General features: G+C 57.5%; 1 protein-coding gene across 2 annotated transcripts; it reads left to right on the top strand.

Moving 5' to 3' along the window:
* Positions 1 to 5,681: 5,681 nt before the first annotated feature.
* On the top strand, positions 5,682 to 13,661 carry EMILIN1 (elastin microfibril interfacer 1). Of its 2 annotated transcripts, none has more exons than XM_042245896.2 (8): positions 5,682 to 6,315; positions 7,234 to 7,383; positions 7,826 to 8,052; positions 9,375 to 11,294; positions 11,680 to 11,796; positions 12,175 to 12,192; positions 12,332 to 12,469; positions 12,890 to 13,661. In XM_042245896.2, exons 1-8 carry the CDS (start codon positions 6,146 to 6,148, stop codon positions 13,225 to 13,227), a joined length of 3,078 nt encoding a protein of 1,025 aa, XP_042101830.1. In that variant the 5' UTR covers positions 5,682 to 6,145; the 3' UTR covers positions 13,228 to 13,661. The 2 variants fall into 2 exon arrangements, with proteins under 2 accessions (XP_042101830.1, XP_027822401.1); XM_027966600.3 differs by having other exon boundaries at positions 7,258 to 7,383.
* Positions 13,662 to 13,723: the final 62 nt, after the last annotated feature.

Genomic DNA, 13,723 nt, shown 5'->3' on the forward strand with positions numbered 1-13,723 from the left:
GTCCCCTGATTCCTGCTCCTCTGTTCCATACTCCCTGTCAGATAGTGGACTCAATAGATTGGCATAGGGTCAGGGACAAGCGGAATAGGATTTGTTTTTTAGAATCATCCAGAAATGTCCTTCACCTCCCAGAACTTCCTGTGCCTAGTTCAGCAAGTCTTAATCAGCCTTGAATGGGTCACTTGGCCTAGTGCCTGGAGGAACTTTTTAACCAAGTTAAAACTGGTCTCCAGGGACTTCCCTGGTGGTCCAGTGGTGAAGAATCTGCCTGCCCGTGCAGGGGACACGGGTTCAGTCCCTGGTCTGGTAACATTTCACATGCTGCAGGGCAACTAAGCCTGTGTGCCGCAGTTACTGAGCCCATGTGCTGCAACTACTGAAGCCCGCACACCTGGAACCCGTGCTCCACAACCTTAAGAAGCTACCACAACGAGAAACCCTCATACCACAGCAAAGAGTAGCCCCTGCTCACCTCAACTAGAGAAAGCCCGAGTGCAGCAACAAAGATCCAGTGCAGCCAAAACTACCTAAATAAAATAAGAATGGTCTCTAGGACTAAGCTGTGCATGCGTCCTAAGTCACTTTGCTGCTAAGTCGCTTCAGTCGTGTCTGACTCTTGGCTACTCCATCTATGGGATTTCCCAGGCAAGAGTACTGGAGTGGGGTGCCATTTCCTTCTCCAATGCATGAAAGTGAAAAGTGAAAGTGAAGTCGCTCAGTCGTGTCCGACTCTTCGAGACTCCATGGACTGCAGCCCACCAGGCTCCTCCATCCATGGGATTCTCCAGGCAAGAGTACTGGAGTGGGGTGCCATTGCCTTCTCCCTGTTTGAGATGCTATGGACAGTAGCCCACCAGGCTCCTCTGTCCATGGGATTCTCCAGGCAAGAATACTGGAGTGGGTTGCTATGCCCTCCTCCAGGAGATCTTCCTGACCCAGGGATCAAACCCACATCCCTTATGTCTCCTGCATTGACAGGCGGGTTCTTTACCGCTAGCACCACCTGGGAAGCCTAGGACTAAGCTGCTGCTACTGCTGCTGCTAAGTTGCTTCAGTCGTGTCCAACTCTGTGCAACCCCATAGACGGCAGCCCACCAGGCTTCCCCATCCCTGGGATTCTCCAGGCAAGAACTCTGGAGTGGGTTGCCATTTCCTTCTCCAATGGGTAAAAGTGAAGTCGCTCAGTCGTGTCCGACTCTAGCGACCCCATGGACTGCAGCCTACCAGGTTCCTCCGTCCATGGAATTTTCCAGGCAGAAGTACTGGAGTGGGGTGTCATTGCCTTCTCCGAGGACTAAGCTAGGGACTAACAAATCCTGAAAAAATCTTGGGTGAAAAAGCATGAGGGAAGTGAGTCAGGTGAAGCCTTATCCTGGGGGGCACTAGGGGAGAGAGAGAATTGGGGTGGGGGGCAAAGAGTGGGGCAATGTGGAGCTTAGTCTCTGTGATTAATGTGACATTTTCAAGAAGTCACGGTCAGGATTAGGCTCAGGAGTGAAAAAAAGCAACAAGACCTGGAAAAGGGGACTGGGTTCTGAGTCCAGGGAGGTTGGCTCCTAAATATGACACCTGTGGGAAGGATTGGAAGGAAAAGGTAAGTGTGTGTATTTGTGCTGGAATGGACCTTTGCCTAAGAGTCCCCACAAGCTGGAATTCCCCTCTGGGTTTGTATGACCCAAGGCCTGGTTCATATTATTCCCCCTTTTTTCCTCCCACTATTCAGCCTTCGGACAGAGGGCGGTAGCCATAAAACACTCCTTACTGCCCATGCCCCTGTTTGTCCTGGCCCTGATGTAGGAGCTTACTGCTGTCAGTGATGGTTGACTGAATGAGTTAGTCCCCTGCTGTAGCCAAGATTTCCTATTGGCACTAGACCTTTGGCAGTTTCCTATCTTGGAGTGGTTATAAAATAGACCTTGTCCTACTGCCCCAGGGACGCTTAGCCTTTTTTGGTCTCAAGAATTCTCTTGCCAGTCTCTGGAAATTTATGGCTGCCTATCAATACCACTGCTGCCGCCACTGCCTTCCCTGAAAACTTAGTCTCCAGTGCAGCCTGCTTGTCCAACACCTCAGGCCTCCCCAGTGAACCCAGGAATTGTCTCCCCCCCACAGCCGGCAGTGAACCAGGAGCCACTGATTTCTTTGAGATCTCATAAACATTCATGTCAGTCCCTAGATTTTGGCTCCTAATTACAGGACTAAACAAAATGCAACCTACTGCCATTATATCTCATAGCCAGCATTTTTAACTTGACGCACTTAAGATACAACAGATTTTTTAACTTGAGGGGTCAGTCAAAGGAATGGGTGACAACTGGGTGGTGACGAGATGGCTAGGCTGACTTCAGGTTGCCAGAGGCTGCTGGAGGGGAAGCAAGTTGGCTTCCTACCGGGGCCAGAGTCAGGGCCTAGAACTTATGCAGAGACCAGGGACAAAGCCGCAGCCTTCCAGGGAAAGCGACTTTGAAATCAGGACCTTCCAAGATCATTTCCTTCAAGTCTCCTAGGTTTGAGCCCCTCACCTCTAAGGAACATCCACAGATTTCCATTTCTGTGTTTGCTTTCACCATCACGTCTTTTTGGCAACATTTCTGCCAGTCCTCAGGATCATATTCTGGGCCATAGGACCCCAGGGGCGCATCATTCAGAGTCACGTTGACATGGTGGCACCCATTCTCATGTATGTGCTAAGTCTCTTCAGTCATGTCCAACTCTTTGCAACCTTTTGGACTGTAGCACACCAGGCTCCTCTGTCCATGAGATTCTCCAGGCAAGAATATTGGAGGGTTGCCATGCCCTCCTCTAGGGGATCTTCCCCACCCTGGGATCGAACCGTGTCTCTTATGTCTCTTGCATTGGCAGATGGGTTCTTTACCACCAGCACCACCTGGGAAGCCCTACCCATTCTCATAGTTTCCAACTATTGCCCTGCAAATGATTCTCAGAATCAAGACCCACTTTGCTAACCATCTCCTTTGGATGTTTATTTCCATCAAGATGTGTTGTTGTTCAGTTGCCCAGTCATGTCTGACTCTTTGCGATCCAATGGACTGCAGCATGCCAGGCCTCCCTGTCCCTCACCCCCAGAGTTTGCTTAAGTTCATGTTCATTGCATCAGTGATGCTGGCCAGCCATCTCATCCTCTGAAGCCCCCTTCTCCTCCTGCCCTCGATCTTTCCCAGCATCAGGGACTTTTCCAATGAGTTGTCTGTTCACATCAGATGACCATAATACTGGAGCTTCAGCTTCAGCATCAGTCCTTCCATTGACTATTCAGGGTTGATCTCCCTTAAGATTGACTGGTTTGATCTCCTTGCTATCCAAGGTACTTTCAGGAGTCTTCAGCACCACAGTTGCTGCTGCTGCTAAGTCACTTCAGTCATGTCTGACTCTGTGCAACCCCATAGACAGCAGCCCACCAGGCTCCCCCATCCCTGGGATTCTACAGGCAAGAACATGAGTGGGTTGCCATTTCCTTCTCCAGTGCATGAAAATAAAAAGTGAAAGTGAAGTCGCTCAGTTGTGTCCAACTCTTAGCGACCCCTTGGACTGCAGCCCATCAGGCTCCTCCGTCCATGGGATTTTCCAGGCAACAGTACTGGAATGGGCTGCCTAACCACAGCACCACAGTTCAGTGTGGTGCTCAGCACCACAGTTCAAAGGCATCAATTCTTTGGTGTTCTGCCTTCATTACAGTCCAGCTCTCACAACCATACATGACCACTGGGAAGATCACTGGTTACTCTCCTCTTAAACTTGGAATGCCCAAACTAAGATCATCTTTCAAACCAGCTCCTCTTCTCAACTTTCCCATCCTGGCTCAAACCTTGGAATCTTCTCCCTTAATCTGGTCCCTCATCCCCCAGGCACTCACCAAGCAGCCACAGCCTGCTCTCCCAGGTTGGCATCACTTTGCAACGTAGAATTTGGAAGGGACCTGAGATGACAGACAACAGACCCACAGTGGAGTCAGGGGATTCTTTCAAAGTGATAACACTATGTAGAGAAGCTGGAACCTGCTTTCTTGTGCTCTCACACCCAGTCCATTGCTCTTGCCGAGAATATCTTCTTTCTGTGTCCGTATTCACCCCCATACTAAAAACTTATAACCCAAGCTCTTAACCAGTCTTCTCAGGCTCTCTCTGATTTTTTCCACAATTGACTTTCTGACACAGAGAAGAGCTAACACTTATGTAGCATTTACCACATGTCAGGCACTATTCCAAATGCTTTACATGGATTAACTGAATCATCACAAAATGAAGAAGGAGGAGAGTACTATGATTCCCATGTTACAGATGAGGAAACTGAGACAGAGCGCTTTTGCCAACCTGAAGTCTCTCCCCTCCCCTTGTCTCTGGTTCACTTTTCCCTCCAACACGGATCAGGTTCTCTTTCTTCCAACAGCTCTTCTCTGACTCCCCGCAGCAGTCAGCTGTCTTTCTCCTCCTCTTAACCGGAGCACAGCATCCATCTGTCTGGCCCCCTGGCCTTCTGTCCGTCTGGCCTGTGTTCATTCTCTCTTGTGTCCTGTCCACCAACAGGACCAGCTGCTCCTTACTGAGTCCTTCGTGGGCCTTTGCTCCCTGGGCACCTCGTCAGCACCCACACCCCGCACTCTCGCCTGATTTCAGTTTAGTACTTCTGCCTCTGTCTCCCAAGTGGCCCACCACGCAGGGAGACCTGGACAGAACCCAATGCTGAGGGCCAGATGGTGAGGGGGGCCAGCTGACAGATTCGGACATCTCACGAGGAGCCTACCAGACAGGCTGGTGGTTGAGTCAACTTCCTTGCCTGCCTCAGAGGCTATCAGACTTGGCTCTGGAGTAGGGAGTGACTTCCTTTAGGCTAAACAGATAGGGCCCAACTCATCTCCCTGCCTCCCCTCCCCCACTCATGGCTTTCACCAAGACAAGCCTGACGCCCATGATCACTTGGCCTTTGGAGAATGAAGTCTTTCTCCTCCTGCCCATGTCCTCTCCATGCTTGACAGAAGTTGCTCTCCATTGCCGGACTCCTTTCTTCCTCTGGCTTCTCTGAATTTCCTGCCAGCCTCAGTGGAGTCCTCATTTTGCTCCCTGGTCCAGTAGCTTTTGCTCCTCTCCTCCTCTTTCCTCCCAAGCTACTGACCTGGGTACTATTTAGATTCTAATCTGAGCTATGCTCTTGATTTGCGGTGTTACCTTGGACAAGTTACTTTCCCACTCTGGGCCTCAGTTGTCACATCTATAAAAGGAGGCAGCTGGACTAGATGGTGAGTGGCAGTTCTGCTGAGCCCCTGCAAGTTCATTCTCCCTTTTACGGCTCTCCTCTCCACCTCTCCTAGGGCTCCTCTCCCGGGAGGGGGGAGGCGGGGGTCCTGCCCTGGCCCCAGGAGAGCTGTGGTTCCAGCTCCCGTTCCCTGTCTAAGTGACCAGCCCTGAGCCTCCTCCCCAGCTCTGGCCCCGGCTCCGCTCCATGTGGCCTGTCTGAGAGGCTGGCCCCAAGCCCGGCGGCAACTCCACATTTCTCTGTTTTTCCTTTTTTTTTCTCTCTCTCTTTCCCGGAGTTAACAAGAAGCAGATGTGGCGCACGATGGTTGGAGAGGTGGGGGGAGGAAGGGGGAGGCTGGACCGCCAGCCAGACAGGGGGGGAAGGGAGGGGAGTGAGGGAGAGAGAGGCGGGAGGCCAGGGCCCGCCCCACAGCCACTCTTGCGCCTCTGAGCAGCCACAGGGGCAAAGCCCTGTCACCCCCAGGATCTGGTCACTGGGGAAAACCGACAGCGGAGACCAGAGGAGGGCCAGATGGAGCGAGGGGGTGGAGGCCCAGGAGGCAGCATCTGAGAGGGCCAGGGACCAGGCGCAGGAGGCTGGGCTGTGTGTAGGGGGGGCACAGAGAACAAACTCCCCTCAGAAGTGGAGAAGAGGAGAGCGGAAGGAATCGAAGGAGGGACAGACAGGAGCCTGAGGAGGAAAGAGGAGGGGGAGAGGGGTCAGGCCAGGCAGCCAAGGAGGAGGTGTGTGGCTGGGGGCTGCCAGCAGGAAGCTGGGGACAGGACCTGCTGTCCCTCAGAGCAGCGGCATCCCCCCAACCCTCGCTCCAGGCAGAGGCGCCAGTGGTCAGGCCAGGATGTGCCTCTGAGGGCCGCCGCAGAGCGCCCCCACCATGGCCCCCGGAACCCTCTGGAGCTGCTACCTCTGCTGCCTGCTGACCACCGCCGTGGGGGCAGCCAGCTACCCGCCTCGCGGCTACAGCCTCTACACTGGGAGTGGCGGGGCCCTCAGCTCTGGGGGCACCCAGGCCCAGAGTGCCCCCCGACCTGCCAGCCGCCACAGGTAGGAGTCTGGGTCTTAGCCCAAGGCTGGAGGTAGGTGGGAGGGTGGGTGTCCTGGCCCCTGCCCCGGGTACGTTCTTCTGAGCTGTCCACTGGGGCAAAGGACGGGGTAAGAGGAAACCCAGCCACCAGGTGGCTCTTCACATGCCCGCCTTCCTTCAGGGCCCCCTGGAGTAGATAGGCACCCCCCTACCCCATCTAACCTCAGGAGTAATCACTTCCACGTTAGGTGCCCAGGGAAGCTATCCTGAGGGCCACGGGCCAGGCCTTCCTGTCACTGCCAGCCCACACCAGCCTGGGAGTCTCGGCAGACCTTTCATCCCATGCTAGGGCCCCCTCAGCCCCATGCAGAAACCCACGCTTCCCACATCACTTCTCTGCTCCTTTCCTTTCTCCAGCGGACACGGAGTGGAGGCCGGTCGGGGGTGGGGGAGTGGGGGGCCAAGAGTGTAGAACTGAAAGCCCCAGGGCGGGCAGGGCTCATCAATGGCTTATTCTCTCCTTAACCCTGAGCTGGACCCCTGCCTGCTCTGACCACTCCCCTGAAGGGTGAGGAGAAGCCAGGGGTTCACCAGGGAACCTGGCCAGCCAGCTCACACAGGCCACGCCAAGCTGGGGGTTGAGACAGAAAGGGACATGAATGAATGCGTGAATTCAGATGCTCCCCAGGCAGCCCAGCCATGAGGATCAACATCCCGTAGTTGTGGTTTTACTTTCTGGGCCTCCTGTTCCCATCTTGAAAAGTCTTTATTGCCTCCTACTACACGGGAAGGCGTGGGGGGTGGGGTGGGGTGAGGAGCTGTCCCTGCCAAAGCCCTAGCTCCCCCTGGTCCCCAGAGGCCCTTCATCTTGTGACCCTCCCTCAGCCCCTCTGGTAGCCCCTAGGCCTCCCCACGGAATGTGTGTCTCTGGCCCTCAGACCCAGGTGGGATTGTGCCTGCAGGAACTGGTGTGCCTATGTGGTGACCCGGACAGTCAGCTGTGTCCTTGAGGATGGAGTGGAGACTTTCGTCAAGCCCGACTACCAGCCCTGTGGCTGGGGCCAGCCCCAGTGTTCCCGCAGCATCATGTGAGGATGGGTACTTGGTGGGGGCGGGGCCAGGGCTGCCAACCTGGGGGATTTGTACAAAGCAGGTAGCCAGGGGCAGGACCAGGGGCTTCGCTGAGAGCCATTTGAGGAGATGCTGAGGCAACTCTTTGGCTGGTGTGATACTGAGGGCACACTCACTTGGACCACCCTGCCAGCCTTGGGAATGTGTCTTCTGGGCCTGGCCACATTCAAGGAGAGGAGTTCAAAGCTCCAGCACAGAACAAGGGGAGGAAGAACAGGGATTGGCCTTCGGCCAACTGGCTGACAACTGTCAACTGAGCAAGGCCACATGCTGGCCAGTAAGGGGGACCCAGCCTGAGGGACAGACCTAGCCCACGAACAGCGGCCCATCTCTGAGGACAGGGGCCAGCATCACTGATGGTGCAGGAGGAGTAAGGGGGCCTCCCTCTGCCTCTCCCAGGTACCGCAGCTTCCTCCGCCCTCGCTACCGCGTGGCCTACAAAACGGTGACAGATATGGAATGGAGGTGCTGCCAGGGGTACGGGGGCGATGACTGTGCAGAGGGCCCTGCCCCGGCGCTGGGCTCCGCACCCACCACCCCGCGGCCCCGGCCCCAGCCCCAGCCGGCCCGCCCCAACCTCTCCGGCTCCAGTGCGGGCAGCCATCTGAGTGGACTGGGAGGGGAAGGTGAGTATGGGAGTTGCTGGGGAGAGGAATGGGGACAATGCTGGGGAAAAGCATGGAGCCAGGCTGCTATGGGGAGACCCCTGCTCCAGGTCAGGGCTGGGGGCTGAGGAGTGGAGGAGTGCACAGAACAAAAGATAGTTAATGAGATCCCTGAGGTCCCTTTCCACACTTGAGAGCAAGAGACCGAGAGAATGTCTGTGTGGGGGTTGTGTGTATGTGTGTGTGAGTGTGTGAGAGAAGAGAGATTGAGTGAGACCCAGAGAAAAGGAAGGCAGAGAAAGAGAATGTGCTCGCACACGCCCACGTGTGGCCGAGATACTTCCTAGTTGGGAACAGCTGCGGGAGGAACGGGGAATTCCTTGGACAAGCTTGGTCCAAGGGGATAGACACTTGGGACTACAAGTCCTAGCATGCACTGCAGCTGACTACAGGTCCCAGGTGCCCCAGTGGCCTCTAGAGACTGCAGGTCCCAGAATGCAGCAGTCCCCGTTGCCCAGCACTGCAGATGTGTTGTGTTGCCTGCCAGGGAGATAGCCGTGCTGTAATTATGGAAACAGGAACTGCTGGCTGACTCTTCCAACACCCAGCCAGATCCCCTGCAGCTTGCCTCAGAGTTGTGTTTGTCCCTGTGGTGGTGTGGAGAGGGGCCTCCCACATTCACATTTCACTCACCCTGCGGAAGCGATGTATTGTCAGTTCCTTTTTCTCAGCTGCAGAAACAGTTTCCATAAAGTTAGGAGGCATTCTGGATGATAGAACCATATTAAACTTGTAATCCATGGCCTAGTTAATTAACCTCTCTGGCCCTCTATCTCCCAGTCTATCAAATGGGAAAAGCTAATGGGCTTCCCTGGTGGCTCAGATGGTAAAGAATCTGCCTGCAAGGAGGGAGACCTGGGTTTGATTCCTGGTTTGGGAAGGAAGGAATGAGGAGGAGGAAATGGCAACCCACTCCAGTATTCTTGCCTAGAGAATCCCATGCAGAGTAGTCTGGCGAGCTACAGTCCATGGGGTCGCAAAGAGTTAGACATGATTGAGCGACTAAAACACACAATGGTATTTGTGCAATGCAGTTGTAAAGGGGAAGGAGCCATGGTGCATATTTGACTTAGAGGCATTCAGTGAATGGAGTTTCTTTCCATCTTTTCTTTTTTGGGGTTTTGTTTTGCTTTCTCTTTCCTTCCATCTTTTCTTGCCCAGGTCACCCAGCTAAGGAATGGCCAAATCAGCTGGGACTCTGCCCTTTCGCTGGAGCTGGGGAGAGAAGGTCCCTAGGAGGTAGGGACCAGCCCCTCAGCCTTATCCCTCCCCTTCTCTGCCAGGTCCTGGGGAGTCCGAGAAGATCCAGCAGCTGGAAGAGCAGGTGCAGAGCCTGACAAAGGAGCTTCAGGGCCTTCGGGGTGTCCTGCAGGGACTGAGCGGGCGCCTGACCGAAGACGTCCAGAGGGCCGTGGAGACGGCCTTTAATGGGAGGCAACAACCGGCAGATGCAGCAGCCCGCCCGGGTGTGCACGAAACCCTCAGTGAGATCCAGCAGCAGCTGCAGCTCCTGGACAACCGCGTCTCCACCCATGACCAGGAGCTGGGCCATCTGAACAACCATCACAGTGGCGGCGGCAGCAGCAGGGCTCCGGACCCCACCCCGGCCCCTCCTGGCCACAGTGAGGAGCTGCTGCGGGAGCTGGAGCAGCGGCTGCAGGAGTCGTGCTCTGTGTGCCTGGCAGGGCTGGATGGCTTTCGACGGCAGCAGCAGCAAGACAGGGAGCGGCTTCGAGCGCTGGAGAAGCTACTGGCCTCCGTGGAGGAGCGGCAGCGTCACCTCTCGGGGCAGGCCCTGGGCCGCTGGGCCCCTCAGGAATGCTGCCCTCCAGAGCTGGGCCGGCGACTGGCCGAGCTGGAGAGGAGGCTGGACGTTGTGGCTGGCTCGGTGACAGTGCTGAGCGGGCGGCGAGGCACCCACCTGGGAGGAGCATCTGGGCAGGGGGGCCACCCGCCAGGCTACACCAGCTTAGCATCCCGCCTCTCCCGCCTGGAGGACCGATTCAACTCTACCTTGGGCCCCTCGGAGGAACAGGAGGAGGGCTGGCCGGGGCGTCCTGGGGGGCTGGGCCACTGGCTACCTGCTGCCCGGGGCAAACTAGAGAAGCTAGAGGGGCGGCTGACCAATGTGAGCGGAGAGCTAGGGGGGCGGCTGAGTCAGCTGGAAGAGCAGGTGGCAGGGGCAGTGCAGGCATGTGGGCAGCTCTGCTCTGGGGCCCCTGGGGAGCAGGACTCCCAGGGCAGGGAGATCCTCAGTGCCCTGGAGCACAGGGTGCTGGACAATGAGGGGCAGCTGAGGCTGGTGGGCTCAGACCTGCACAAGCTGGGAGCAGCTGGGGAGGCCCAGCAGGCCGCGCTGGAGCAACTGCAAGGGGCGGTGGGCCTGCTCCATGGTCGCGTCGATGCCCTGGGCGAGACGGCTGCAGAGTTTGCACTGCAGCTGAATCTCACAGCTGCACGGCTGGGCCAACTGGAGGGGCTGCTGCAGGCCCGTGGGGAGGAGGATTGTGGCGCCTGCGGAGGTGTACAAGAGGAACTCGGCCGCCTGCGGGATGGCGTGGAGCGCTGCTCCTGCCCGCTGTTACCTCCCCGGGGCCCTGGGGCCGGCCCTGGGGTCGGGGGACCGAGCCGTGGGCCGCTGGATGGCTTCAGTGTGTTCGGGGGCAGCTCAGGCTCAGCCCTCCAGGCCCTGCAAGGAGAGCTCTCTGAGGTCATTCTCACCTTCAGCTCCCTCAATGACTCGCTGCATGAGCTGCAGACCACCGTGGAGGGCCAGGGTGCTGATCTGGCTGACCTGGGAGCCACCAAGGACCGCATCATCTCTGAGATCAATAGACTGCAACAGGAGGCCACAGAGCACGCCACAGAGAGTGAGGAGCGCTTCCGAGGCCTGGAGGAGGGACAGGCACAGGCCGGCCAGTGCCCCAGCCTAGAGGGGCGATTGGGCCGCCTGGAGGGAGTCTGTGAGAGGCTGGACACGGTGGCCGGGGGACTGCAGGGCCTGCGTGAAGGCCTTTCCAGACATGTGGCTGGGCTCTGGGCTGGGCTACGGGAAACAAACAGCACCAGCCAGACACAGGCAGCCTTGCTGGAGAAGCTGCTAGAGGGGCAGGCCGGGCTGGGCAAGCGGCTGGGTGCCCTTAATAGCTCCCTGCTGCTGCTGGAGGACCAGCTTCACCAGTTCAGCCTGAAGGACCTCACCGGTGAGCGGGCAAGACGAGGCACGGGGGCGGGGGGGGGGGGGGCGGGTAGGACCTTTTTCAAGTCTTCTCTTTCCCCTCCCCTGACCCTACAACAGCCTAGCCTTAATCTCGTTTACTTGCTCTTTACCTTGCTCTGCATGAATTGCATAACCATCGCTGTCCCAGGGCTTGGCTTGTCCACAAGAGATGACCCAAGGTCCCAGCTCCCCACCCTCCTTGATGGCTCAAACAGGCCTGTGGGTGGAGGTGGGGTGCTGCTCTGCTGCCTAGGTACCCAGCATGGGCAGCAAGGGGCCCCATCACCCTGTCCCTGGATCTACCACCTTCCTTGTCTTTTGGAAACTCATTTTTATGGCTCTCCTTCAACCCAGTTTTGTCACCGTAGGGCCTGCAGGTGAGGCTGGGCCACCAGGGCCTCCTGGGATGCAGGGACCCCCTGGCCCTGCTGGGCCTCCAGGACCTCCAGGCAAGGATGGACAAAAGGGGCCTATGGGGCCACCAGGTGAGCGGGCTGAGAAACTTGCTGCAGCCAGCGGTGCCATCCCCCTGGGCAGCCCTGGGCTTGACATTCTACTCTGAACTTGACAGAGAAGGGGGGAAAGTGTGAGGAACTGGGGCTCCTACATGGCTGACATTGACTAGGAAAGTAACTAGGAGATAGGATAGTCAGTGTGCTGGCTAGTTGACTATGGGTGGCCTCCCTGCTGTGTTGAAGACTGTGGCTGAGTCTACAAGGTTGAAAAAAATAGATCCCATCTGTCTTCCCCATTTCTGCTTTGGGGGACTGAATAGCGCCTGGCACAGTGGGAAAGCAGGTGTTTGCTGAGTGACTCAGCGAGAGCTGCCCTAGTTCTCACTGCTCCCTTTTCTCTCCCCACAGGTCCCCAAGGTGAACAGGGTAAGTTCCCCTCATTCAGTGCTGGCGGGAGGGGACCCGAACCAGGATTTGGAGGATGGAGGGCCTCAGGCAGCCCTGGGGGGTGGAGAATAAGGGGGCTGCACTGAGCATCCACTCTGACACCCTCCCCCCACCCCAGGACCCGAGGGGGCACCAGCAGCCTCCGTGCCCCGGGTAGCCTTTTCAGCTGCCCTGAGCTTGCCCAGGTCTGAACCAGGCACGGTGCCCTTCGACAGAGTCCTGCTCAACGATGGGGGCTACTACGATCCAGAGACTGGTGAGCCTGGAAGCAGGCAGCTGGGCACTGGGGGGATCGGGGAGGCTGTGCGATGATATGTCCCCATTCTTTCCCTTTCAGACAAGCTGGATCCTTTCTCTGGTTTAGGAAAACCCTGTTCTCTCCTTCATTTATCCCTTCTCACCACAACTTGGATTGAGGGGTGGGTGGGGAGGGGAAGAGCCTATCCTTCCACAGCTCTTTCTGGGGGCTTGCTATTGCCCAGGCACTCCTCAAGTGCTGGGGATGCGGAAATGAACAAAAACACCGACTCCCCTGCCGTCTGTGGAGCTCAGGTCCTGGTAGCAGAGGTAGAAAAGACCCAGAGGGTCCCTCCGTAGTACAGTTCTGGAAGGGCTCCCGGACGCCTTCCCGGCCCCTGCCACCTGTTCCCCTCCTCACTGTCTCTCTTGTCCGCAGGCGTGTTCACGGCGCCACTGGCAGGGCGCTACTTGCTGAGCGCGGTGCTCACGGGGCACCGGCACGAGAAGGTGGAGGCCGTGCTGTCCCGCTCCAACCTGGGCGTGGCTCGCATAGACTCCGGTGGCTACGAGCCCGAGGGCCTGGAGAATAAGCCGGTGGCCGAGAGCCAGCCCAGCCCGGGCGCCCTAGGCGTGTTCAGCCTCATCCTGCCGCTGCAGGTCGGGGACACGGTCTGCATCGACCTGGTCATGGGGCAGCTGGCGCACTCGGAGGAACCGCTCACCATTTTCAGCGGAGCCCTGCTCTACGAAGACCTGGAGCTCGAACAGGCGTAGACGGCGGGGTGGGGGAAGAGCGGGGGTTGCGGGGGGCGGGGGGACCGGGTCCCACGGGCCGAAGTGTCTACGCAGCCAAACAGCCAGCCAGGGGCCGGGCTCCCCGGGGTCGCGCCTGGGACGCGGCGCCGACCCCCAGGGAGCCGCAGCAGAAGCGCCCCGAGCCGAGTGGCGTCCTCCCCATGGTTGGAGTGCACCGAGTCGGGAACTCTGGGGTCCCCTCGTCCAGACCGTTGGCCTGATCGCCGTCCCTGCAGGACCCGGACTGCGGAGGGGCCCATCCTGGCACCCTCTGCTCCCCCAACTGGCCTCCAGGCCGAGTACCTCGGCTCCAGGGCTCTCTCGAGGGGGCTCCGGCCCCCACTGCCATACTAAACTATTCAGGAATAAAGACACTTGGTTTTTCTAAAAAAACAAAAACTAAAACTAAACAAGCCGTCTGCTCTACTATGTGTTCATGGGTCGACAGGAGTACACAGGGGAAGGGGTGAGGGAG

Source organism: Ovis aries, chromosome 3 (genome assembly GCF_016772045.2).
Source record: "Ovis aries strain OAR_USU_Benz2616 breed Rambouillet chromosome 3, ARS-UI_Ramb_v3.0, whole genome shotgun sequence".
NCBI classification, from domain to species: domain Eukaryota; kingdom Metazoa; phylum Chordata; class Mammalia; order Artiodactyla; family Bovidae; genus Ovis; species Ovis aries.

Excerpts from the sequence above, each read along its gene's own strand:
- EMILIN1 (XM_042245896.2), top strand. The coding sequence starts at position 6,146 with ATGGCCCCCGGAACCCTCTGGAGCTGCTACCTCTGCTGCCTGCTGACC. Across the intron at positions 6,316-7,233 it reads CGACCTGCCAGCCGCCACAG|ACCCAGGTGGGATTGTGCCT; the intron begins GTAGGAGTCTGG and ends TCTGGCCCTCAG. Across the intron at positions 8,053-9,374 it reads GAGTGGACTGGGAGGGGAAG|GTCCTGGGGAGTCCGAGAAG; the intron begins GTGAGTATGGGA and ends CTTCTCTGCCAG.